Consider the following 27,688-nt stretch of genomic DNA (forward strand, 5'->3'; position numbering starts at 1 on the left):
AATACATGACTGTGTGATCAGATTGCACCTTAGTCTTTTCAATGTTTTAGTAATCTAAACAAGTTCCTCAAACCTGAAAAATGCTGACTGGAGAGGGTCTGAAGAGTAAATATATATATTTTTTAAGGTCAGGTGTATCTCAGCGATCTATTGCAGATAATATGATGCCTCTTTTGCCTGTCTTTCTCTAGAAGCAAAGGGCACATGCTAGCTCTTGGTGTGAGGGGAAGGAACAGCAATCTGTACATATCCTCTCTGGTCACAGGGACTGAGTTCAGCTAAACTGAAATGTGGGATAAGAAGGCTCACACATTCCAGTGTTCCCACAAGGGTAAGGAGACATGCAGACAAGGGGAGGCTGTAGCATGAAATTAAAGCTGATGATACATCAGAAAACCCATAGGATGAATGAGAGGGACAGAAAGGAAGGTTTCTTGTCTATGTACTACACAACAATTTCACGGAACAGTAAGTGAAGTTCCTGAGTAGCACACACAGAGGCATTGTCTCCCTCAGTAAGAGGCAACCTAACAAAAGAGGCTGGTTCACATACCAAAGGGTGTCATCCCTTACAGAAGAGAGAGGGAGCAGTGATTCCCTTCCCACGCTCTGATCTCTGTGGTCTAAGGGACTTTAGATCTTGGCTAAGCCTTGCCTGGAATCACAAGACACTGCAGAGGCAGAAACGTGCTCTGGCACCTTCCTGGGGCATTAGGAGCATCTCCAACAGAGCAGAAAAGCCAAGGGCTTTTCCCACTGCTGGAAGACAACACACACATGGCAGCTTCCAGGCTGGGGAGAGGAGACAGGCTGGCAGGGAAGTAAACCCAGACCAGGGCACGGGAACAGCACTGCAGATGCACAGCCAAAGCAGTGCCCAGGGATTTTGGCATTAGGGGTTTGGTTAGAACCACAGGACAACTGCAGCACCACTAAGTCCCAGGGCTGCAGAAACTACTTTAACTGTTCTATCATTAGGAGTCAGCTGTGGAGCTGGCTGTGCACTTTGGCAGGACTCCAACATTTCCTTTGCATTAACTTCCTTATAAACATGTGCTTTCTATTCATACAAATTATAGTAGAGACCTCCACTACTAAGAATGCAAATTCCCCAAATTATCTCCCAGCTTTATCTATGGATGATCCAGAGAATAGAATAGCAATATAATACTGCTGCCTCCATTCCTGGGTTTAGTTCCAGCTGACTGCAGACAACATCATGAAAGTCGGAAATACATAATAGGTACATAATGATCCAAATGGAAACTCCTCTGGTCACTGCACTGCAAACAGCTACCAGGACTTGTATTGCAGGTTAATACTGAGAAACAACTTATTGCTGCCAGGGATTCCAGTGAAAGGTCACCAGTGGCTGCTGTAATGGTAAGGACACACTTACAAAATGTCACTCACCAAACCAGAGCTGCCACAGAAAGCAACAAGTGGAAACTACTGCTAAAACTAAGCTGAGAAAAGCCACTGTCAGAAGAGTTTCTATAAAAATACCACACACTAAGATGTTACTGCAAGAGACTAAGAAACAGGGAAATGCTCATTGGAAAAAGAAAAAGCAGCAGACTGAAGGGAGAAAACCCCCATACATCAAAGACAGTTCCTCAAATTATGGTTATAAAATATGGGGGCTGATGATGACACAAAATTACATCTCTCCTTTTCTTTTGGTATCTAATATGATTTTAGATTCTTTCCCTAAAGAACCTGAGATAGAAAAAATCAGATCCAGTGTCTGAAGCTGAATAGGACCCTAATTATTTGAAAGCACAATTGTATAACAGAATGTGCCTGGTCACCTTATGAAGGCATCATAATAATAAATGGAAAAAGATAATGTGGAGATTGAATGCTGAATTCTCTCATGCCATGTACATCTTAAGCACTAGGCTAGCCCCCAGAGATGGTGGCTGGCCCTGAGCCAGTGTTCCATCCCAAAGGATGGGACTTAGGAAAAAAAACTGAAACCAGGCTGCTGGACAAGAAAAGATGATTATCTGAGCCAGAGAGCATTCCTACAATAGGAAACTAAGTTTATGAAGAGATCAAGGGAGTCTAAAATGAGAGGAAAGATAAATCTAGAAATGTATTTATCTGCTTCCTTTACAAAGCAGCCAGAGCTATAGCCTGACACTCCATCACCTTTCTCCTGAAGGAATGCAGGATCTGCTATCACAAAACCACCTTGTTTGGAAGAGCAGCTGGTTGCTTCTTCCTTGTGTGCCCCCTCCAACCTTTGGACACTCTGTAGGTTGCTGGGACTGCAGACAGGAAGTCATGAGCCCTCCCTGTCCAAGTTATATTACTCTGAGAAGAACACTGGTTTAGAGGCCAGTAACTTCTAGAAGAAATTTCATGTTTGATAGCTTTAACTAGCTATTGTATGCTACTACTGCCCTCTTACTCTCATTTCCTGCTTCTTTCTTATCTAAATTTTAGACTTGGCAGTGTTGTTCTTCCTGAGATTTAGCTGAACATGGCCAAAGCCATGGTAATTCAGCTGTAGGAATTGGATTTTCAACAGATAATGAACATGCATACAGGACTTTTCCCACACACTCTTCCAGGAAATCTTAATTAAAGTGAAATATAACAGGAAGAAACCTGGTATTACTCAGTCTGGTGATTATAAAACATCTGGTTGTTGATTTCTGCTAAGAACAAGTTTTTCATGGAAGCTCTTAATAAGCAATAAAGCACTAAATGAATGAGAAAATTAATGAAGTGTTCCATAAGCAACTAGAAAAACCTCAAAAGTGAACACCAAACAACATTTTACAATAATCTAACTACTTGCATGCTAGCTTTGTCTAATCACAACAGGTGAATTCAGTTTTAGAAAACAAGATGGATGGCAGTTCAAAGCACCAAAACTGGACCTTACTGTTACTTAATGCCCAGGCTCCTATCAGTACATCAGGTGATGCAAATCATCTACAGCTTCCACCTCCAAATAGAGATGTTAAGTTTCTAAAGAGCCATAGAATGATGTAAAGATCTATACTGGAAGTCAGGCTTGCCTTTTTAAAGTTTTGTTTGCACTGTGCTTATACTTTTAAATGAAAAAAGAAAAGGTGGAGGAGGTCAGATGGGCTGGGAAAAAGTTGGAGGAGAACTTGTGGCTCCTCTTGTGTGTGACTCCTCATGAGCTGCATCTCTTGCCACAAGCTCACAGGGGCAGGGTGAAAGCTGGGACATGGGTGAAGGGCACAGAGGGATTTGCACATGGATCATCCCTGCCTCTAATCCTGGCCCTTTGCTCCTCCTTCCTAGTCCATGTGGCAATTACAGCTCTGGTGTTTGGTACAGGCTCTTCTCTGGCCAACACCCAGAACACCTGAAAGTGCCTGATTAAAGAGATGTTACAGCTATTCCTCCTCCTCAACTCACTCATTTTTAATGTCCTCAAACAGCTCTTTAAAAAAGGAGATATTTTCTTTACAATTGGCTCATCAAAAGCCCAATACTTGTTGTCCAGATCATTCATTCTTTGAACTTGTGCTTCAGGAAGATTTTTGATAGGCAATTTATCTAAGACAGCCTGAAATATCCTTAACTGTTTCAAGTGGAAACAGTGTGTGCCACATTGAGTCAAATTTTGTATTCAATGTCAGAAACACGTGACAGGTGTTGTGCCCAGCTCAGAATGATGATAAGGCTGACAGCATGGCATGGAGGATTCACCACAGACAGTGGATTTGTCATGGCCTTTGTTACTGCTTTGAGGCTTTATTGGAAACATGCCCAATGACAGGAGATCCTGAGGTTATTCACTACCCACAGCCTCCAAAAGGGATCCTGTCACTGAAACAATAAAGCTAAATAGAGTCACAAAATAAATAAATTTTAAAAAGGGAAAAAAATCTATTTTTTTTTACAGAGCTACTTCATTATGCATTGCCCACCAGTCCATCCTCCCTTAACAGTAGTCAGCTCTAAAGACCAAAAAAATAGAATCATGTGACAGATACTGCAATGAACTCAGGTAAACCAGTTTTGTGCCTCTCTGTCTCTTGGAATAGACTTAACACTGAATGATAGGAAACATTCAGGTATGGGTGAAGGGAAAAATAAGAATATTGATGCCTGCAAAAAGAGACTTGGAAGTGGCAGAGACATTATAAACAGGATTTTAATACGATGTGAATTACAAGCACTTGATACAGAGGGGATGATATATTGATTTTCCTCATTCTGTCACTAAGATCAATGGAAGTCACAAACCTATATCAAGGAAATTATAATATGTGGAATTATTTATAGAATGGCTGCTGCAGGTACAACATCAATTGCAGCATCATAATGGCCAGACTTATGACTGAGGACAAAGCCATCTATTACATATTGTAAATGATAAAGTGTGCATTGCCATCATTGCTTCATTTTCCACATTTTTCGTAAGTGAAAGGAAGAACTAATAGAAGAATTCTTGTACAGCCTTTTTTTATAAAGAAGCAACAGACATTGTAGAGTTTATCACTAACAGACAACAATTCCACTTACAAACTAAGTCATTAAAAGAACAGCTACAGGCAGTATTTTCCAAAACAGAGTTAGGCAATATACACCAAAGCAAATATGCTGAAACTCTGGGAATCACTTCTGGATTGCTCAAAATTCTGGGCACCCTGAAGAAGCTGAAAAGCAGCGGCACACAGGAGTCCAGCATCTCCAAGCTGCTGGTGGCAAGAAAGCATGAACCTGTAAACACATGCTTCCCTTTTCCACTGCAAAAGCTCTGTCACCACTGGCAGACAAAAAAAAAGTCTAATGGCTACACAGGCACCTTTATAATTTTCACATCTCAAAATTATGGCATTTCCAATAAAGTCTGCTTTTGAATCACCATTTACTTCTACAGCTCACTTAGTTTCACAGCAGTCTCTACCTCCCACTGTTAACTCTTAAAAGAAGCCTTTCAAAGGTCAACCCAAACTGTTAGGATTCTAGATGGTAAAATTGAATTTTTCATGTCTACTTGTTCTTCTGAAAGGCTTAAAAGCAATTTGTGGCAATCAGCACAAAGGGATTTGATTGACAAAGTTTAACAAAGTGATCTAAAGAAGATTCATTGGGAAAAAAACTGCTAAAATTGCAAATTAAATGGCAAATAGTTTCTCTGTCTGCCCTTGAAGGAAAATAGGTTCTCTTCTTAGATGTGAAAATTTGGAATTCGGGAAGGAAAAAGAGGAATTTGGCTGGGGTTTTTTTATATTTTATTTTTAAACCTCTAGTATTGTGTTAGACTGATAGCAACCAGCATAGTTAGAAGATTTATTTCTTTATCATCCTGATGGTGCAAATTATTTTGTATGCTACTGCCACTACTGCAAAGCCTTTGCTTTAGTCCTCAGACAATCCTATCACCCAAGTCAATGTAACTCATTTTTCACCTACTTTAATTCAGTTCTGAAATTCATATACAGGGTAAGAGCAGGATAAAGCTTTTGTCTGTTTGAAACTACAGCATAACTGATAGATTTTACATTTTTGTAATGGTGCTTCAACCTCATATACCCATTTGCTTGTTTAATTTTTAAGTATTATTCTGATTTTTTTGCCTTTACAACATTCTTCTGTGACTTCAAATTATTGTTGCCTGCAAATATAACTAATGTGTTAATCTTCTCAACTTTCAAATCAGTCACATGACACAAACCCACTCAAAACCATTTGATCTACAAAAACCTACTAGATTTTTTACTAACAAGTTCAGGTTTTTTAAAATTATATTTACGTCTGTGAAAATTTTCCAATCTCCTACTCTACTCAAAGCTATTCTAACATTATGGTGATTTTATGTAATTAAATTATTTTCCTGTCTGGTAACTTACTGTAGCTTACATACTTTTGTATTTATTGGAGACATACCAGAAAAAAAAAAAAAGCATTTGAAATGCCAACAAACAAAATTTAACACAGAAAACTCAGAATTCATTAATGATAAAATATGTAGTTATGAAAGACTGCACAAAACTCATTCACTCACTGAATCACTACAGACACTGAGGGATTTATGCAAGGTGCAATACATCCAAAACAATACAGCTCAGTTCAACACACCACATCTCACTGCATTAGTAGCACTTGTGAACTAAACCTACAGCTAAGCCATCTCAGCTCATTTACTCTTTATAAAATTACCTTTTCTCTTTAGAACAGCTATCTTTGCCAAAGGACAAAGGGTTTATGTGGGCAAACCTACAGTATTAATCTACACATTAAGCACCTATTCTGGCAATAATAAATATGAAGGTCCAGAATTACCCATTACAGACCGTAAACATGATGGTTTACTTATTAGGATCTTTATAAATCCACCATACAAACAATTTGTGTTTAAGAAAAGATATGATTCAGTTACTTCTTTGCAGGCTGACCAAAATATTTTCTATTAGTTTTGCAGTGACCTTTGTTATATGTTATTCTAGTGTCGGTGATAGACGTTTTAAAACTCCTCTTGACAATGTCATTAGAACTGTTATTATATGATTAAAACTATATGATTAAGCTCATTAAAACCAATGATTAAAGTTTCTTTAGATAATCTAGCATGTGGATTAATTTTATGATTGAAATTTGTTTGCTCAAGAAGGTTTTTTTATTCATCAAAGACTCAGGTAATGAAAAATCTTTACATCTTTTAATTATACATTCCTGATAATATCAGCCTCAATTTCTGCATAGTTGCAATTTAGAATAAAACATGTTTTAATTCTCTTCTTCTAAAGCGCAGTAAAGATTTCATCAGCTATTAGTGGCAAACACCACCAGTCCAAACCTACTTGGATGCTTCTTTTCAATAATGTGACTAGTAAGAATTGCCATGTGTAACAAATGTTTCTTTTGCTTTCTCAGTATTTGTGTAGATGTCGAAGAAATAATTTAATGACTGTGCAAATGGTTTTTAAAATACCCTCAAAACTGAAATATAACTTTTTTTAAAAGCAACTGCTGCTCAGACTTCTGCTCATATTCTACAGTCGGTGAGCTGACCCTTGCACGATTTCACATATCTGTCTCACAAACTGTTAATGACAGATAAAACACACCGCTGCAAAGAGCCTGCCCTGAGATGACCCCGCAGCACTCAGGCTGATGCTCAGGCAGGCCTGGGCTCTGCTGGGCACTCAGAACCAGCCTCAGACCCTGTGTGCCCGTGGCCCTGGGCTCTGCTGGGCACTCAGAACCAGCCTCAGGCCCTGTTTGCTGGCAGCCCTGGCCTGGCTCAGAGCTCCATGGACCCCCACCTACCTCCTCATGCAATCCAGTGCCCGGATGAAGAAGTCTTTGTGCAGCTGGTGCTCGTCCCTCAGGATGGAGCACTGCTCCAGTGTCACTGACATGGATGTCCTGTCTTTGGCACTCTTGCAGCAGGTGAAGCGCACTCCGTTCAGCTTGCGGCAAATCTGAAACACGGGCAGGCCCCACAGGTCAGCCCTTCCTTCCTACCAGGCTGTGCAGCCCTACAGCTCTGCAAGCCCAGGGAGGGCATCCAGACAGCTACAGCACTTCTCAAGAAGAAAACACCTTCTAGAAGTTAGCACCAGTACACTGAATTCCTGAATTTGACATGGGACTTTTATAACTATAAAAGAAACAGTTCCTTCACTGTTTCCTCACCAAATGTAGCAACTGCCCAGTTCAATGAAAGCTAAATTGTCTGAATACCTGATGAATAAAGATATGGTAAGTCTTAACTCACAAACATGAATGTAGCAGACTAACTTCTTGTGAAAGTATGGAGTCAGACACATCTAACTTACATAGTTTTATTTTCAACAGGTAAACTGTTCAATGTATGGCTCACAATTAAAGTTTAACAAATTGCTGCCATGGATTGTCTACTTTCACTTATACTTTAAAAAAGTTATAAGACATAAAGGAAACATGACATTTTGGAGGGTGATTCCTCCTCTTAGGAATCAATTTGTATAACCTATCCTGAGAAAAGGTAATACTTTGCTTACACCTATCCCTGGGGAATCATAGGTGTAATGACACGAAACCTCAAAATGTTTGTGAGAATGCAGCAAGGCAATAAACTACAGCAGGAATCACAAAAAGAAACTTCCCGCATTGGCTATCATGGGAGAGCTCGCAGGATGAACTGGAACATGACTAGTGTCAGTTCAGCAAATAAGTGTTTCTTCATCTAATGCTAATTGCATTCTTAGAAATTCTATTAAAAATCAATAAATACTATTAAATTCTATAAAAATAAAAAAATACTTAGAGCCTTTAAGTTCTTTGTGATACCATGGTGAGGACAATCTCAAAAGTTTAATTTAGGGAATCAATTAAGGGAATCTTACTTAGAATCCAAAGAAGTACAGGATAGTGAAGGAGAACCTATGATTGTTTCTTCCATCATATAATTTAAAATTTTAAAAGCTAAATCTGTTTAAAAATTTGAACAGTTGCACTGGGATTTAAAACAAGTACTATATGATAATATTCTTAAATAATTATGTGAAAGAACTGTTTCATTGAAGAGATTAATTCTCTTTGCACTAGTATCTTTGGAAGTCCCCGATTCACTGGGGCTATTTGATGTGAATGAGTCCTTAAAAAAATTTAAGATATTAAAAAATCATTTATAAAATGCAGTAAAAAAATCCCAGGTAATTATTCTGGATGAGTGATGGGCTCATATGTGGAATCTTATACTTCCACTGCAATAAAAAAGTGATATTGCACAGCTACTGCACTGAGAAAGTTTTCTTCTTACATCTTTTTCAATAAATAAATGGAATATAGAATAACAGTGTGTAGATCACTGGGACCAGAAATACACATTTCAGAAAGTTAAAGTAAGGGAACCAAGCAATCATGTCCCACATCATACCTCAAGGACACTAAAAAAAATATTTTGAGTAACTTTATATTATCAAATAATAGATATCAAACAAATCACTCAACTTCTAGCAGGTTCTACCAGTTTGAAAAGTGAGAAAAAGAAATTGTCTGCAAAAAACTATTACAGCACATCTGCCTCCTTTAACCAGTGAGTTTTCCAGTCATTTCCTTAAAATCCATTGCACTTACAAGCTTATGAAAATGAGTTTATGATTAGTTCATCAATTTCTTTGAAACAAGAGAGCTCACCGTTGCAGCCAGCCACATGATTTCTACATTCTTTCTCTTTTTGGCCTGGATATTTTGATGAAGACTTTCTAGCAATCCCTTTAAATCATTTTGTTCTTGAAAATGTGGTAAACCTGGGAAAAAAGGACAAAAAAAGTTGCTCATTTCGATAAGGTTGGTGATATGATTGTCCTGACTAAAGAATGCTCATGGTAAAGAACAGGTCTTTGGAACACAGGATAGAAATTACCAGCTAAATATTTAAGGAATAAGTAAACCTTATGTCTTTTGAGTATTGCCTTGTCGTCCCTAAGATCTTCATGTGGAAATTTAAAGTATCTTCAACCTTTATCTTATAAATGGATGGTGAAAAACAAAATCAAATCTCTGCTGTAGTTCTGTTCATCAGCTATTACAGACATTCAAAAGAAATCAGAAAAATAAAAAAACCTGAGTGTATTACAACCTGCTTTGATGGGATGATTATTTTTTAATTTTAAAGTAAAAAATTTTGGTTTTGTTTTCAAATTGAAACATCTAGTTATTGTTTTAAAATGTGCCTTAGATTTTTCTTTAATGTAAGATAAGGGTTAAACAGCACTTAGTATCCCCTCTAAAAAGTAACAAAGTAGATTCCTCCTGAAATTAAGTGGGGCTTTATTTTGAAGTAGAAAATAATTTCAAGTTTGCTTAAAATCCAAAAATTTACCTGCTTGTTCTGGGTGTGGCATTTAAGTTGAAGTTTAATTTATACTACATCTCCAGCAAAAATTCAAGAGTAGGCAATTTAATTTCCCCCTCTGTTTCATATGTATATAGAGGAGGGATTTTTCTAATGTTGCATTTATCCTTGCTAGTTCTGAAAATCAATAAAAACATGCAGAAACCGTTTTTTGAAATTATTTCTTCTCATGATGGCAAAGTAAAAAGAATTTAAATCATAGTTATCACCAAATAATGGGGCCAGAATCAAGTGAAACAAAGTCAAACTAAATTGATCAATGGATTTCTTCAAGCAGAGAAAGTAAATTATCCATCCAGTGAGGGGAAAAAAAAACCCCACAACCCAAGCCCCAAACCCAAGCCCAAAGACTTATACTCAATGGAAAGAATAAAAATGAGGGAAGTATTAATGAAGGTCAATATCCATTCTCCTAACGTGATCCAAGTTGGAATGATCCCTCTCATCAACAGGCTTTTACCTTTTACATCTAATAAATTCTGTAGTTTCCCTTATCCATGATTCATAGTAAGAAGTACTTTAAATATATTCAAAAAGAACTAAGTTGCTTCAGTCATACTGTGCTGTCTAAAAAAACTCACAAACAAACAATAAAAAAAGAAAAAGGAGGAAAATGTACATCCAGAATCTGTTTTGCAATAATTTTAATGTGGATTGTTTTACCTCTGTATTACAAGCTCTGATTGTACATCAGATAATGTAGAGCACATAAAACCACATCACACTCTGCTAGACTATTACACTTATGGGTGCATCTGTTTCTTTAAAACAGAGAGCACAAAATGACAAAGATGCTTTGAGATGATGCAAATGTATCACTAAACATTCTATTGCTTTCAGCAGCTTTCCTTTGGGTCACAGCAGAAAACGTGACATCTCGGAGGGGTGACTTCAGCACAGGTACAGCAAGAGCCTCCTAATTCACAGTACTGCCAAATGGGTTGCACCTTGACTGGAAATGACCAATTGCCTAAACTCCTTGGGTCCCCCACAGTACCAAACCACCAAATCAGGCTAATAAGGGGGAGGAGCCTGGAAATACCAAACAGCCTTGTTGTTTTCAGGTAATTATGGACTACTAAACAACTATCTTACATTTTTGGACCCTTACTGTCTTAGTATTTCTATAAAAGCAGTACCATTTTGGTGCTTCAATCAGAGCTATATTTGTTCAGCATTTTTGGTAGGAACCTTGCTGGAAACATGCTCTTATTTTCAGTTTCTGCTAAAAGAATTTAAGAGGTTAACAAATGGGTAAATGACAAAGTGTATGTTCATCTTAAAGACAGAAAGTCAGTGGATGCTTAGTTACAAGCAAGACTATTATTGCCAAGGAGAAATACAGACACAAGAGGAAAACTAACAGCAAAGGTGGCAATACCTTTCAGGTAGTGAAAAATTGAATTCTTTGAAAGGGAATATATGAATGAGGCAGCAGGCCACGGAGGCTGGCAAGGGTGGATCCAACACCCTGGCAAATAGGGCTGCAAATGCTCAAATTCTGTTGGGCTTTTTGAGCACTGTTTGGAACTGACAGCTTTGGGAACACAGTCCTGCATTTATTTTGTAGCACAGATTTGGCATTATAGGAAATTATCTGGATAGGTGGGACAAAACCTTCAAAAAGCCATCAATATTGAATGCCTCTCATTTGGCCCCAGCACCAGGGTTGCTGCCAGCCTTGTATGGAGGTTTGTCTTCCAGAAGCGGGGGAACAGGAGTGGGATTAAGTCCTGCCACAAATGAACAAGTTTGAGAGCTTCCCTTTTTTCCCAGGGCTGGTTTAAAAGGCACATTTCTCCAAGGCAAAAGAGTGACTCTGTATACTGGCAGGCAGCTACTGGGAAGGGCAGTGGAACCAAAAGGTGCTTTATGTTCCATAAAAAATTGTATAAAGAAGAGACTGAGTTCTTAAAGGTAAAGAAAAAAAGCAAGAAAGTTATAATAACCAGAAAATACATGATGAACTAGACACAATTAGTTCTCAAAAGCCTTCACAGTCTGAAAGAAGTCCAGGAACTGTGTGGCTCACTAATAATCCTTCAGGAAGGCAGTACAAGTTTAAATTGTGTTAATGAAAAGTAGCCAATACTGTCTGCATGCAAATTTTTGCTTTTATAAAATAAAATCCATTTATGAGTAGCAGATCTACCTTAGCCCTAACCTGCATGAGGTTAGTTTTTCGAGGATGTTTTCTTAGCAAGATTCCCCTCAATTAATCACCTAACTTATTGTATGAGTTTCTCTGTAGACATCCTGTAAATAAATACTAGGTCTGTGGGTGGATGGATGGGCATCCTGCCCACCATTTAGGAAGGGCTTTTGTTTCTGTCAAAATGATTAACAAATTAAAATAATCCTGATATAAGAGATAAACATGTATACATACGCATGTGATGTATCAAAGTTTTACATAGCATTTAAACATCAGGCAGTTAAATCTCCCACATTTGGGACTATAGTTTGGGCATTAAAACTAACAGGATTCGATTGATGCAGATGTTTTCTTCAGTCCTTGCTTCTGGCAATCAGAGTAACAGCATAGAAATGTTTATGTTTGTAATATAGAAGTTCTATAGAAGTGGAATACAGGGCCTATTCCAATGAAACCTTGTCATTCATATAATGATGATGTGGCTCATTGCTTGTATTTGATCTGCAGATTTCTCCATGGTTCACCAAACCTCAACATATTTTCAGAATAAGAACAGAGGGTATGACTGAAGCTGATGAAATTTCCCACCAAGTATTTATGTAAAAATACAGTAGGTACAGACTGTCCTCTACATGAAATATTAAGAAACTTATTAAAATAATAACTTAAAATCGCTGTTCAGTTCATCATTCCTCTGTTTCATTTTCTCTATAGTTTCTGCTGTGGCACAGGGCCTGAAATCACTCCTGAGACCAGCAGGGTCATGTACAGGTACAAAATGTTTAAATTTATGGAACAAGTTATGGGATTCTGCTAATATTACTGTCTTATAACCTTCTACCTACTCAAAGCTTTTCAAACCGATTTGGACATTGCATTATTTTGTACTCACAATCAGGAGGCATTTTTTCTGTAAATAACTTGTAATATTCTTTGAGAAGTTCTAAGTTTTCCTGGTTAATGTTTTCCTGCAAAGTGGTATCTCCAAACCTATGAAAATACACAATAAATTATGAAAAAACCCCAAACCCCACAAACAACAACAACAACAAAAGATAAATTATCCTTCATAGTTATTTCTTTGCATAAAGAAATAACTTTGGTGCTAAATGCATTAGATTTTGTCAAACATGCAGTAGTTAAGTTCTTGTATGCTTTGGAATTAATTTTTGGAAACGAGATCATCACTGATGCATACTTCTTCCAAAAGTTTATTAACAAAGCAATCTATTTACAAACATGCCATAAGGCACTTATTCTTTTCCCCTCACAAATCTTGAATAAATGGAAAGGCATTTTGGGGGAATTCCAATTCCAAAATTTGGTACCACAGGCAGAGAACACCAACTCCTCCATCTCTTAGTGCTGCTACTGCTTAAGCATATCAATTTCTGTAAGAGCTGGATAATATGGAAGTGACACAAGATGGAAGAGAAGCTTATCTACAAAATAACTATAGCTATAAAAACAAATATATTTCTCTCTGAGATCAAGATTTCTACAACAGTCACATGTCACATGCCAAGAAACTAAATCTCATGGTACTACAGGAGATATGATTGTAAAGACACAAATGTCCCCATGACAGTTAGGCCAAAGTTTTGAAATTCATCTTTAGAATAGATTTGAAACGGGAATGGAGGAGTACAGGAAGAGAGGCATGGGCAGATAAGTGAGAAACTCAGAGAGAAGGGGACACAGATCAGAAGATACCAAATATGCTACTAAATTGGGAACAGGGGAAGCAAATATTTCAACAGGCCACAGGGAGAAGATGTAACTACTTCCTCAGTAGCCATTGCTGCACTGTCACATGAGAACATTTCTTTTAAATTGGAAATATTCTCAAGTGTATTCTATCAAAAAACAAATTAAAAGATTTTTTTTCTAATAGAGTAACATTTCCTAGAAATTTGCCACAAAAAATGTTTTTATATTCTCAGATTCTTTATCCCACAAACCCCTCCATATTTTTAGCCATAAATCATGTGTGGTGTTTTCAGTCTCAAAAACAAATGTACAACTTTAGGAGTTAAGCAGCACTTTGAATTAAGACAAAAGCAGACTGTAACTGCATGCATTAAAGCTGCTTCTGCATTGAACTTATTTTCTTGGTAGATATTAGTACATATCCGTATTTATAAACATGTGGCTATTTTGTTTTCTCCTATGGCTTTCTTTGAACACAATGTAAAATGACCGCTGGGAACAACACTTCCTGCCACTTCACTTGCAAGCCAGGCATCTTTTCATGCCAACTCCTCTACAAGCCCCCAGGTAATCAGGCTATTTCTAAATGTTGTCAAATTTTTCCTCAGACCATTCATAACCCAGTCCTTCCTGTCTATCTCACTCAGGCAGCTCCCACCAGCCTGCTTCTTGCTTACCACATCATGTCTTATCTCTTATTTTTTGAGTGTCCCACTCAGAACTGTCATGACTGATTTTGTTGCTTTTGCACATTATGAGTTTGGCCACGTCACTCCTCTCAGCACTTTCCTCTTTATGGCATCAAGAATAACCTATTTTCATTTTCAAGAAGTTTCCAGGTTCTCTAACCAGCTATCCAGCTCTTTCACAGTAAAATGCCAGATTTTACTGTCTTTAGATTCAGTCTATGTCTCCCATTTCAATTTTCTCACTAAATTTTCTCACTCAACTTGGAAAAGTGTCCCATAAACATTCACAAAGCTACCTGATGGCATTCTTTAGTAGACTTCTTTAAAAGACTGGGTTTACTTGGCTGTCTACAGTGAACAGGAGATAAAATCCTGTGGTGTTTAACTTCTTGCCTATTACCCAGGTGAAGGATTTTCACTGTCTCCCTCCATTACTCCAGCTACAGCTTTGCTATAAGCTTTTGGCTTAAAGCAAATGCAACCTCAAGATAAGCATTAGGTATTTTGGATGCTCTGTTAATAAAAGCAGCTAAAAGAAAAGAAGTTTTAACAAAGTAGCTATCTGTATTGACATCTTGACTTCTACCTTGCAGTTTTAGCCCGGCACAAATGTGGTAATTTAACATGACTGACAGATACCCTTCTCTTGGAAGAGAAAATTAATACGTTGGTGAATCCATGACTATTATTATACTAATTAATTAGTTTCCAGCAATCTGTTGCAGAGGAGTACTAATTTCTCTAGCTTATCACTTGTTTGGTCTCTTCAAACCCATCTTCAAGATGTAAGAATTTTGAATTTTCAAACTTGTGTGAGAATTTCAGAGTACTGCATACAACCAAAATTCTGCATCTGAAATAGAAATCCATTTTGCATCTGTATCCAAGAGAAACATGGCACCAACTCTGTGAAACGAAGCCCTGCTTATGATCTTATCTTCATCTGGACTTTTTCACTGTTCTACATCGCTTCATAGCTTGTGTTTATTTCCTTTAATACCTTTGAAAATACACACTGAGTCGATGTGAGATTGTCTAAGAGCAAATAACAAAGAAGATTTGTTTCTAATCCTGAGAGATAGCCTGTACCAGCATGGAGTACTTGGACAGAAAATGCAATGTGACTTCTCCTTACCTCTCTGCCAGTGTTTGCTGCTCATTGATTCCAACATTAAAGAGCACCGGATACATGCGAAGCAGCTTTCCCTCTTTAATCTCTTGTGGCAGCAGCTCAAACATCTTTGCTGGGAGCTGGACCTCTATAATGTAATGTTCACTAGGAAAAATGAAAACAAGAGTGAGGATGGGGTTCTTGATTGTCAGGAAAAGTTTCTTCAGCCAGAGAATGGTTGAGCAGGTTGAACTGGCTTCCCTGGGAAGTGTCACAGCACCAAGCCTCACAGAGTTCAAGAAGCATCTGAACCCTCAGGCACAGGGTGTGATTCTTGGGAAGCCCTGTGCAAGGCCAGGAGTTGCACTTGATGATGCATATGGGTCCCTTCTAACTCAAAATATTCTGTAATTCTGTAAAGAATGTTCCAAAAGTGCATGTTTTGGCCTCTAATAAAAGAATGTGAGTTCCTGAACAGAATTTCACCTCCCCTGGGTGGCTGGTGTCTACCACCCACACCAGATGATCAGTGCACTGCTAGACAGTGCCACACACTTCGGATTGATTTGTTTGTGTACACAGAATGTCAGGTTTAAGCACTTTCCTAGAAAAAACAATTACAAGTAAATATGCTGACTCTTCAAGGTAAGAATTTGTAGTTTGATTTTTCTGTCTTGCATTTCTAAAGTCTTTCACTCTCATTTATTGAGCCATACCATATAACAACCAAAATAAAAATGGAGGGTTTCTAAAAAAATTATTAGAAAATAACTAGATTTTCACCTTTTCATCTTTTCTTTTTACGGTTGACTTCCAATGCTGTTGATAGGAGCAGTCTCATCACAGCTCTAAGAGGAATGGGACTCCTCCACGTAAACCTTGTAGATTTTATTTTTAAATTTTTTTTAATTTTAATTATTCCCAATGTATTGCCTATCATTTCTGTTATTTATTCAATTCCTTCTCAGAAAGTCCATATGATAAGAGTGAATCATCCAGATTAATTAAGTAAATCAGTGGTGAAAGCCCCCTTCAGAGGAAACATATTTTCTAAAAGTTCCTGCTTTTAGCTGAATTTAATTTACAGTCATCTTAAGAGCAATGATACTATTAAGGAAGTGACTTTTGCAAAATAAAAGTATTTGGAGCTTCAGACTAGAATAATAATAAAGATGAAAAATCCATTCCAATCTTGTTAACCCTCAAATAGCCAAAATTAATGGAGTATTGCAGTTTATGTCCTGACATTCAGCAGTATTCACGTGAGATTCATAAAGGATAAGTGATTTTGTGCAAGGATTTCTGAGACTGTCTATGTCCTGTGTGATTTTCAGCAGCTAAAAAAGGCTTCCATTTTTAAAAGTGACTACTAAGTTTTTAATACTAAGTGGCATCGGAGTTTTTTGGTTTCCATCTTAAAAACAATCAAGGCCTAACTCTTGGAACTGCAATTTCATTTCTCATGCTGAAATACAAATTCAGGACATTCAAAAGCAAAGTTTCTCAGTTAGAGACCACATTTGTAAATAATGGCCTTGTCACCTGTCCAGGATTCAGTATCCATGTGTGAATAATGCACCAGCAGCTCTGCACAACACAGACATTGCCCAGATTAATCTGTATTAGTAACTGGAACTTTAGCTTTTTATCAGGAGAGTAACCCAGAGCCTACTGGCTTTTAGAATCCCTACTAACTCACCTTCTAAAAAGTAAAACAATGCACTTTCAATAAAACAGAATTCAGCAACATGAAAACCATTAGACAGGTTTCATGGGCTACAGATTAAAACTGCAGCTCAGTTTCCTGGGCTCCAAGAAACAAAGTTCTTACCGCCTTCCACTTATAATAGGCAAAAAATCTTCTGACTTGGCTTCAATTACTCTAAACATTACTTTCTGCAAATCTGAAATGCCCACAGCCATGTCTTCGAGCATCCCTGCTTCTTCACCTACATGAAAAGATTAAAGAGACTATTAACAGAGTTGGCAGATCAGTCACTGTATAGGTTCGGGCAAAGCAATATATTTTCCAGTCTGTGCACCTAAAAACCACAGTTCTAAACCCACATTACATTAACCTACATAAAACCAGACTAATTTCTTGAACTGCTGACAATTCTGTGGCCTAAATGGTAACCATGAGTATTAAGCAATTCTGAAAATCAGCCTGCTCTATATAGGCATAAAATAACCTCAGAAAAGCCATTTTTGTCTATTCTGAAAGTTTTCTCTGCTGATGGAGGACAAAGGTTTTGAGAATAAAAACAAGCGTCATGCAAAAGGGAGAAGACAGCTACCTCCAAATGAGCAACTGCATAAAAAAGCTGCACAAATGCTAAATTCCTCTACTTTAGTCAAAATCTCTGATTCAGGGAATGATTCCAATAGATCCAGTTCAAAGTTTGAGAAATAAGGCAATTTCTCCCTCCAAATTTCCTTTTTAATACATATCAAATAATGGCATCTGTAACAAACTATGAAACTGTTTTCAGGCTATCTTCACATTATCAGCACTGGGGATCAGGACTGAGGTTGATAAAAGCAGTAAATCTTCTGTTTGCATTAGTTTTATAAACCTGGTATTTTGGGTCAGGTCTGCATGGAACAATAAGCAGGCCGTGTTCTCTGAGGAACTCAGAATGAAACAGATTAATAACTTTTGCTGCAGAATTAACAACACAGTATCAATGACTTCAGCTGTGCTATTATGTGCAAGTCTACTGTCTTGTAAGGACAATATTTGATTCAGCAAGCCAAATTATTGGAAACAGAGCAGAGGTTAAAATAAGAACTTCCTGGGTAACTTCTGGGCAGGGAACATAAGGAACTTTGTCCAAGAGCAACACTTACTGTATGTACTAAGGAGTCCTTCATACTGCACCAGCAATCCAACAGTGTGAAGCTGTTGTAAAAATCCTTGATCATGTAAACCTGTGTGCAATTTGATTACAAAACCACAGACCAATCCAGCGAGCTGTAAAGATAAATAAAACATGTGCAAGAGTGTTACAAGACAAACAGATACAAGACAAACAGTTAAAATGAGGCTTGCTATCATTATACACAACAGAGGTAGCACCTACATATTTGAGAAATCAGCTTAGGTATTTCTGTTTAGTGACTAAGTACATGATTTCATAATAATGTATTTTGATGGGTTTTTTGGGGGGTGTATAAAGTAGTGAAATATTCTCTTAAGGTATATTAGATAAGCTTAATTTGTTTTGTATCATTGTGTGTTATTTACACTGACATAAGTAAGACCAGAACCTCACTTGTCAGGCTTCAAACATGCAAGACTGTGAATTATTATGTGAATTATGATGGATTTGAAAGTGGTTCAACATCTAATGCAACTTAATCTCCTTGGCAGCTGCAACATACAACTTAAGAGAGAAATTAAGTGAAATATTTAGAAAAAAATCTATCTGAAAAAAGCATGATATACAGGAGAAGACATAAAGAGCTTCAGTTATTTGCCAAGAAAAGACAGTTCTAAGGAAAGACATGCTAATAGTATTTAAACACTTAAAACACTGCTACAAACTGAAAACAAATAATCTCCTCCCTATTTCCAAGGCGACCAGGAGAAAAAAATCTCCCTGGCTTGGATGCTGCCTAGCCAGTACCCCGTGAGGCCACATCTAGAGTGCTGTGTTCAGTTCTGGGCTTACTAGGACAAGAAAGACAAGGAGCTACTGGAGAGAGTCCAGAGAAGGAACACAAAGATGATTTGGGTGTGGAGCATCTCTCTTATGAGGAGAGACTGCAGGAGCTGGGCTGTTCAGTCTGGAGAAGACTGAAGGGGATCTCATTAATGCACATAAATACCTCAAAGGTGAGTGCTGGGAGCAAGTGCCAGATTCTTTTCAATGGTCCCCAGCAGCAGGATGAGGAGCAAAGGCCATAAGCTAAAACACAAGACATTCCACCTCAACATGAGGAACAACTCCTTTACACTCAGGGTGGCAGAGCACTGGAACAGGCTGACCAAGAAGAATTTGGAGTGCCCCTCTCTGCATACACCCACCTGGGTGTGTTCCTGTATCACCTGCTCTAGGTGACCCTGCCTTGGTTGGATTGGATGATTGCCAGAGTCCCTTAACCCTACCTATTCTGTGATTATGAATATCAGCAGGATATATTCAAAGCTAGACTTGAGAACTATATAATCTAGGAAGTCTAAAAATAGATTTCTGGATATTACTTTGTGCAAAGGCAGGATTAGCCAACTTTTCCAGTCCACTGCAGACCTGCTGCTCTGACTCAGTGATAGAAGCACCATGGATTTCTACTTACTATTTAGTTTCTTATCACATTATAAATTATTTAGGTGAATATCATGGAAAATAAATGAAAAAGCTGTATCAAATTGTAAGGAAAAAAAAAAAACCACTGAGAAAGAAACCCACAAACACTGGCATGAAGAGTATGCTTATAATTAGAGCAACAGAAGGAAGTGAATGACACAAGACAACCTACTGCTTGGCTAAAGACGATGTCTCTCCTCAGGGTCAGCATCAGGCACTGGGGCAAGCCACAGGCAAGTTCCTGGAGCAGGACAAAGGCCATGGACTGCTTGGCCCTGGTCACCACCTCTGCCATGCAGTCCTTCAGTGTGACCACCAGCGGGTACAGCTGCTCGTACCAGTCACCTAGAACACAACAGGTCATCTGCTCCAGAGTGGAAAACTTGCAGTGAAAAACCCTTCTTCACTAGGAAGGATGGCAGTAGCAGCTGTGCAGATCACCCTTCCCTTTAAAAGAACCCCTGCAGCTCTCCCCAGACCACTGTGGGACCACAAATGCCACTGGAGAACATACTTATAAGCAGGATTCCATCTTACCACTGGGAATGGGGTTAAATCCCTGGCCTGAATCCAACTGCACTCTGAAACAATGGCCTTTTCTACCAGTCCCAGCATCTCTGTAAAACTGGTATTTAAGTGTCACAAACAGAGTACACAGGGAAACACATAAAACCTCATTTAGCACACAAAGATTAATACAGTGGCAATGGAGTCTCCTTTCAGGACTTAGAACTGGCTATGTAAGAAATGAAATAGCATCAAAAATGCAAAACCAGAGAGAATAACCAAATATTTAAGAAAAGGTGGGTGCTGGAGGGCAAAACACAATAACAAATAGGTATCTGGAAGGGTATCACCTACTTAATCTACAGGCTGGAAATATAAAAAGCTTCAGACCATATTCCTTTTTTTTTTTAGATTCTGTGTTGTTCTCTTTAAATATTTAGAGATTTTGAACTCCTTTTAGCTATTCTCTCAGAGAGATGCAGACTATTTTGAAACATGTTCTTCTCTGTAAAAATACATGCTAGGCATATTAAAAAAAACCTCGTGAAATGCTTGAAAAATGTGATTCCTTAATACATTACAAATGAAATAGTGATAACTAGGAATGGAGGAGAATTGGAACACCTTACACAAGCTTGCCCAATAATCCCAGCTACTCCTGAATTTTATACGATTTAATAAAATCGGACCTGCCTTGTAGCTGCACATGGCTTTGCCTACCCCTAAGTTGAACAAATAATAAAAACAAATAAATAAATCCCCCTCCTTCAGAATCTACATCTCAGTTTGATTGTACAGTCTGAAATGAGGGAAATCAACACTCTAGAAGAATCTATGTAAAAGTTGGGAATGCAACTGACAATGCAACAGTCTATAATTGGCTCATATTTTCTGTAGATCAGTGTAATTAAGAATCAATGATAATTAAAATCTGTTGTAATTAGGTGCAAGACAGCAGCGTGTTGTTTCAGGTAACATTCTGAGTCAGGCCAGTAAAACCTTGTTAGAACTGAGGAAGTTGAGGCAGAAGACAGCTGCCCGTTGCCAGTCAATTTGACTGAGCTCCAGAAAAACACATAAATTAATAAAACTGCAGCCAAGAAGGCTGGAGAGAGCTTTGAAAGCTGGGAGAAATTAGAGAAAGCAAGGAGCAGGAAAGGGGAACAAGGACAGAGCATGCACAGAGAATCAGACAAGCTCTTTGTTATCTTTGTGGTCAGACAACATGAGTTTTACCACAGTCATACATATTTAACCATGAGTAACACAGACTGAGGAAGCATTCCCTGGAAAAAAGCAGTTCTGAAGTGAGTGTCATCCTGACAAAACAGACCATGAGCCATCCCCAGGTACAAGCTCCAGGTGATTTTATACATGTCATTGGCTAACAGAGTGATGACACACTGTGTGCCAAACGCTGGTGTACATGTTTTAGAGAGGCTGCTGGAAAAATGGAGAGCTTGCAGTGCAGAGCTACCAAGATTTAGAGTTTAATCTCCTTAAGCTGATGAAAAAGACTGAGCAGCAACTTGATTTCCCCTCTTCATGAGGAGAAAATAACAAGAACTAACTGTGGTGTTTATTCCAGGGAATAAAAGCAAAAGAACAACCAGAGGCTGCTGCAAAACACAGACGAGTTTAGAAATAAGGTAGACAAAAAAGTGTAACATACTGGAAGTCAGCGTAGACGGATCAGGCAATCTAAAGTCTCAAGTCAAATTACAATCCTTTATTAATTTAAGCAATATACATATGCCAATAAAAGCAACAGCAGCAAAGTAAGCTCAAAATTTGTAACACTCAATGAACCAATAAGCAGGGTTGTATGTGGTAATACTACAGTTTGTTGGCTGCTTCTTACTTGAGCTAATAATGAAAAAGATTAGACGTGGCCCCTTAGGCGCCATAAAAGCCAAGTATCACTTTTGATCACAGAGCTGAGGTGTGCTGCAGGGCAGAGCAGTTCCGGTGTGTATCGTGTCACTTGTCTATTGTGTGTTGTTTGGGTATCTCATGTCTTTTACCTTAGCCTGTCAAAAACCTTGGCACCATTCTTAGCATCCTCGATCTCAGTGTTCCTTGCCATGGCACCCATGCCATAGAACTTTTGACCCAGGAGCTCAGACAGGTATCAGAATCTCATCTCTCTTTGGAAGCATCCAGTCAGATGTCTTGTCAGGTCTTGTTCTGAGTTGTGTGGACAGCTATGCCCCACCTGGAGCCATCATGGTGGATGAGGACTTGTAAGAATGCGAGGTTAGGGAGAGGATTCTGACTGTAGGATTCTCGGGCATCCATCTTCACAGTTCTTGGAATAAATCATTCAGTTAGCATCTTCTTCCTCCAGGGTTCTCTGAGCCTCATCAGCTCACCATTGGTCTCACCTCGGTCATGTCCTTTTGCATTCTCTCAGTCCTTGCAGCCATTTTCCTTGCCAAGAGATTTCTGTTCCTGTTGTGTCCCCATTGTCTGTCACGTCCTGACAAAACCCCAAGACAGGCAAGAAAAACCCCAGAAAACACACAGAGAAAACCCTGAAAAAAAACCCCAAGTTGGGCAAGAAAAAACACAGAAAAAAACCCAGAAAAAATCCAGAAAAAAACCTGCAAGATGGGCAAGAAAAAACACAGAAAAAACTGCCGTAAAGTGCAACTGTCGTAAAAAAGTGCCGTAAATCGCGACTGAAGTTTATGAAACAAGAAACAAATAAAAATTCTATTTTGAAGTGTATAAGTAAATTCACTAGATTATGGAAAAAAGATTGTCTTGTATGCAAGGCATAAATATATAACACCAATGCAATTCATAAATAGACATTATTTGCAAAGGGAGCTGACATGTCTAAAGTAGAGTTCTCTTAGAGTGACTCGGTAGAATCACATTGTATACATTTTAGAATATGATATCTTTCAGAATACCTTTGTAGAATCACTTCAGGAAAGGAATAATACAAATTATTGCTTTTAACACATTCATGGACTCACACACATTGAGCCTTTGAATCTCAACTTTCTTTTAAATTAAAATCACAGCGGAAAATTGTTTGAAGAATGGGTGAAGAATTAACTGAATGAGTGACCATCTGAAAAAAGGAGATTAGGAGCAAGAACAGAAGCGACAAGGAGACTCCAGGATGACTGTCAGGTTGCTAAAATGACATGGGCAGCCTGTCAGTTTGGAACACTTAGCATCCAGAAGAACTGTCAGAGTCTCCTGATAAAGCAAAGAAACTCAGCACAAAAATAGAGCTAGTCAGCCATGGGAAACTAAAACAAGGCATGAAAACAAAACATATTAAATTAAAAAATGAAAGGATGAAACTAAAAGGACAGTACCACCGCTATGCAGTTAGAATGAGATTAAAACAAAAGTGCATGTTCCACAAAGCACTGAGTAAATATTCCATGTTCATTGCCAAGAGAGTGATGACAGCTCAGTCTGTGACAGGATTTGCCCTTTGGTTACTGGAAAATGCCCTTCAGCCCCATATTCCTGTAATCAACAGGCTGTACAGGCAAATGACCTGCTTAGCACCCAGCTAGTCAGTTCTGCGTGCTCATATCCAAGTTGCAATATGTCAAACCGCATGTTAAATTTGATAAACTTTGGCAGAAAAGCAAGCTTCTGGTCTTTTCAAAGTCAGGCCCACTGAAATGCTCATTAAAATATGCTGGTAACCAAAAAGGATACTTCAGCATAGTACTCTTATCTCCTATAGCCCTAGCAACAGATAAAAAAAGCCAATTTTGTCACTGCTATTTGTGCCACCTAAAATCCATAAATGGCTTTAAGTCACTTCAAAACTTGAATGGTATGAAGTTAAAAAACCAAACCTTAAAGAAAAAGCAGAAGAATGCATAATGTTGTGCCCTTAAAGCAAAGGGGGGCACTACAGACATACAAATATAAATGTGACATATAAATGTAACAGCAGATACCCACGAGGTAACGTTTCACTTAAATTAATCACTCACTACCTGATCATAAAAATATTCCATTACAGAATTGAAATAATAGAGGTAAAAGAACATAAATGAGTTGTCTTTATATCACAAAGTGATCATTAGACAAACTCTGTTTTAATGAAAAAGGCAGGCAAATCAAACCAACCAATCAACACAGCAGCAGTAAATCCCTAAAATCAGCATGAAATAATTAACCCAGAATTTGATTTTACTGACTTAGAAAAAGAACAGTCTTTGAATTAATACTTTTTTTAAAGGGAGGTTTAAAAAGACAGAAGATTGTACATATTCAACTTTGCACCATAAAAAGGTCAGTGGCTTATTTCTTTATTTTGCTACGCAGCTCTTGGAGCTCAGCTGAACTCCAGCTGAGGGCTAAGCTCTTTGAAAAAGGAGGAGGCTTTGTACTCATAATGCTGCAGCAGTTCTTGCAGGAACAATAAAAACCTGAATAAGATTTCCTGGTGTTCCTGCACTTTAAGGTAGCAGTTTGCTTTGCACAGTTTGGGAGTCCAGAAATTTGGAATTCTTGGGATTTATTATTCCACTGCAACCATCCAAGATTTTCTCCACTGTCACATGGATTAATAGCTAAACCCAAACCCATCCAATAATACATACATGAGCATCTCAGCATGCTTAGTCAGAGTGAAAACAGAAAGAGAAGACAAAGGTAATAAAAGACAAAGCCAAGAAAATCTAATACACTTTAAACATAGGAAGGTTCTGTGAATGCTGTGCAACTAAATATTCTTATATCTTGTTTTAGTTTGTTGATTCAGTTAAATAGTCTTTCCCTTACATATTTTTCAGCTTCTGTTTTTAGCCAAAGTACTTAGAGAAAGTACTGCTGAAGGGGATTTTCTTGTATTGCTGGGCTACATTCTGCCCAGATAAGGATCCTATCAAAAAGAAAAGGATGACACAGAAGAGAGGGAAAAGGGGGGGAAAAAAAAGCATAAGCAAAACTCATGTAAAAACAAGCTTCAAAGAAAAGGAAGGAAAAATGTGAGAAAGAGGAAGGAAAGAGAAAGCTTTTCACATGTGACTACTCTAAATAAATCATGTCTGCTACTCAAGGACACAGACCACAGAAAAATTTTTCATCTTCATGACTAAACAATATTTTATAATAAAAGCTTTTCTGAAGATTCAAATAAAACTAGAACACGGCTTTATTTCCCACAGAACATGGCTTTATTTCCCACTTCTACCAGCCTGCATTGGAAGGAATGCAATGAAAGGATGCAGTCCCCATCCCCAGGGCAATGAAAGTCAGAAATTTTGAATCTAAACTTATATAGTCCCCAACAGGTATGAGATAATACAAGAAAAATAAACCCACATATGTCTGTAGCAATGTGAGTATGAACAGAGGTTTCCTGTAATTCCAGCTAGGAAATGTGGCAATGTTCCCCAGGTGCTCTTTGCAAACCTATGCTGAAGGTTATCAAAGGCCAGTTCACAGAGCTCATGATTCCATAATTCACTTAAAGGCAAAATCCAGGTGCAATCACACTGGCAACTCAAATTGTTTGTGATGATAGGTGGATCCTGTGTGTATCAAATGGGGGAGTCCTCACCCAGAGGCAGCGAGGGAATGGCTGGGTGGGAGCTCTGACGGGATGCACGAGAAGCAGACAGAAACAACAGCCACATTCAGCAGCCAAACACAGACATCTGTCAGGGGCTGTGCAAGCACAAGAGCCAACTGCTGTGTTCCACTGGCACCTCTAATGCTGCAGGACAGGCTTTCACATCCCAACTCTCATGGAAAACGAAAAGGCAAAAGTGAAAAGAACTTAATGTTGTCACATATTTCTCCAAGGCAAACCAGACTAGAGTTAGAAGAACAACAAAAAAAACCCTCTCCTTAAAAATCCTTCTACTCTTCCTGATTTATCCTGCAGAGGATTCATAATCTTGCAACTGATGAAACCATAGCATGTTACCTTAGTAACTGTAACTCAAATTCAGTCTTTAGAATACACTCAAAGGTCAGACTGCATGAAAAGGCTCAGGAAGGTATAATTCACATTGAAAGGCAGAGTACAGGAAAAAAATGTGCTCCAGTATCTCCAACTACAAAGATTCCAAACAACAAATATAAACATGTTTGAAAAAAAAAGAGTAAGATCACACAATGCCATAGTCACTGAGACTGCAAATATCAACCTACTTTAGGAAACTCTGAATATATGTTACAACAATATCTAAATTTACATGAAGATGCTATTGCATCAAAATATTGTCATAATATTTTCTATCTTCTAAAATGAACAGATGTGCATTTTTTGAAAGGTTTTTCATTGCTATATGCTACAAAAAACCAGTCAGGTTCACTAAATAAGCAAATATTTCATGTCATACTTCAAAGCATATTTGTTATTATTTTGTTCAAAACTCTGCGTTGTTTTTCTTACAAAAGCAGCCCAATTTCTCTGAGTATTAACTAAAGCAGTTTCAGACTCAAAGATCAATCTGTGCCCATATATTTGCAGTATTAATGAAATACATTATGCTCAAATATGCTCAAATTATGTATAATATATAACCAAGATGTGGCAAGCTTTTCATTTATGTTATGTTTGTGAATTTTAAGTAGTGCAAAAGTCTGTTATTTTAGAAATGTATCTATGGGCGTACACAGTGTGATTTTCTATCTAGGAAAATGCTGTGAACTCATAATCAGGCTTCAAGTTTAAAATGAAGCAGAATTAAAGCCAAATTTGTAACTGTAAACTTGGAATCTCAACCTCTGTGTAGTTGCTTCACAGTGCACCCTTAGGGTTTCACGTTAAATTTCAGAGAGGGAGATGCAGAGAAAAACAAACATCTACACCCACACTCTCATAGAGAAGTCAAGCATGAAAAATTCTGGCCCCAAGTTTTGAAAATCATTAGGGAACCAACTTTGGCACACACCTGGAAAGCTCTTCGGAAAGCTCCATCTTTCAAGTTAGTCCTATAAAAGAAAGCAATTTTAAAACGTCTCCATCTCTATATGACCTTGAAAGTCCTATAAACTGTCCAAGGCATTCCTAAAACGATGTCTTACTCAAAAAGAACATGAAAACACAGCAGTTTGCCCCACAAATCTCTGCAGCTCTCATGTGAGGGAGTGTTAGAGAACTTTCAGGACAGCTCAACAAAAGCACTGGTCTCACTGAAGGACACCTGTACTTATTCAAGAGAAATAGGGATGGTTCTGAAATGAAGAAAAAAGCAAGTATTTATTCCAGCATCATAGCAGTTGGATATTTTTTGTGTCTTTGGCCCACCAACTCCAGAAGACAACTTCTCAGCTGGATGAAACTCAGCTAAAATTTTCTAACCATCACTATTATCATTATTGCTAAGCAAGAGCTACCTTTCATTCTACTTGATGACTTGATGGCTG

The 27,688-nt window shown here is 38.1% G+C and overlaps 1 protein-coding gene across 2 annotated transcripts in view; it reads right to left on the reverse strand.

Annotated features, from left to right (window-relative positions):
• Positions 1 to 27,688, reverse strand: part of INPP4B (inositol polyphosphate-4-phosphatase type II B) — a 146,550-nt gene that overhangs the window by 22,214 nt on the left and 96,648 nt on the right. For both annotated transcript variants that reach the window (XM_058024122.1, XM_058024123.1), the window contains 7 exons: positions 19,989 to 20,161; positions 18,357 to 18,480; positions 17,338 to 17,455; positions 15,531 to 15,671; positions 12,889 to 12,986; positions 9,121 to 9,233; positions 7,267 to 7,421 (listed from right to left, as the gene is read on the reverse strand). In XM_058024122.1, the coding sequence (XP_057880105.1) occupies positions 7,267 to 7,421; positions 9,121 to 9,233; positions 12,889 to 12,986; positions 15,531 to 15,671; positions 17,338 to 17,455; positions 18,357 to 18,480; positions 19,989 to 20,161 (922 nt within the window). The remainder of the gene's footprint in view (positions 1 to 7,266; positions 7,422 to 9,120; positions 9,234 to 12,888; positions 12,987 to 15,530; positions 15,672 to 17,337; positions 17,456 to 18,356; positions 18,481 to 19,988; positions 20,162 to 27,688) is intronic.

The sequence above is a fragment of the Melospiza georgiana genome, chromosome 5 (genome assembly GCF_028018845.1).
Source record: "Melospiza georgiana isolate bMelGeo1 chromosome 5, bMelGeo1.pri, whole genome shotgun sequence".
Classification (NCBI taxonomy): Eukaryota; Metazoa; Chordata; class Aves; order Passeriformes; family Passerellidae; genus Melospiza; species Melospiza georgiana.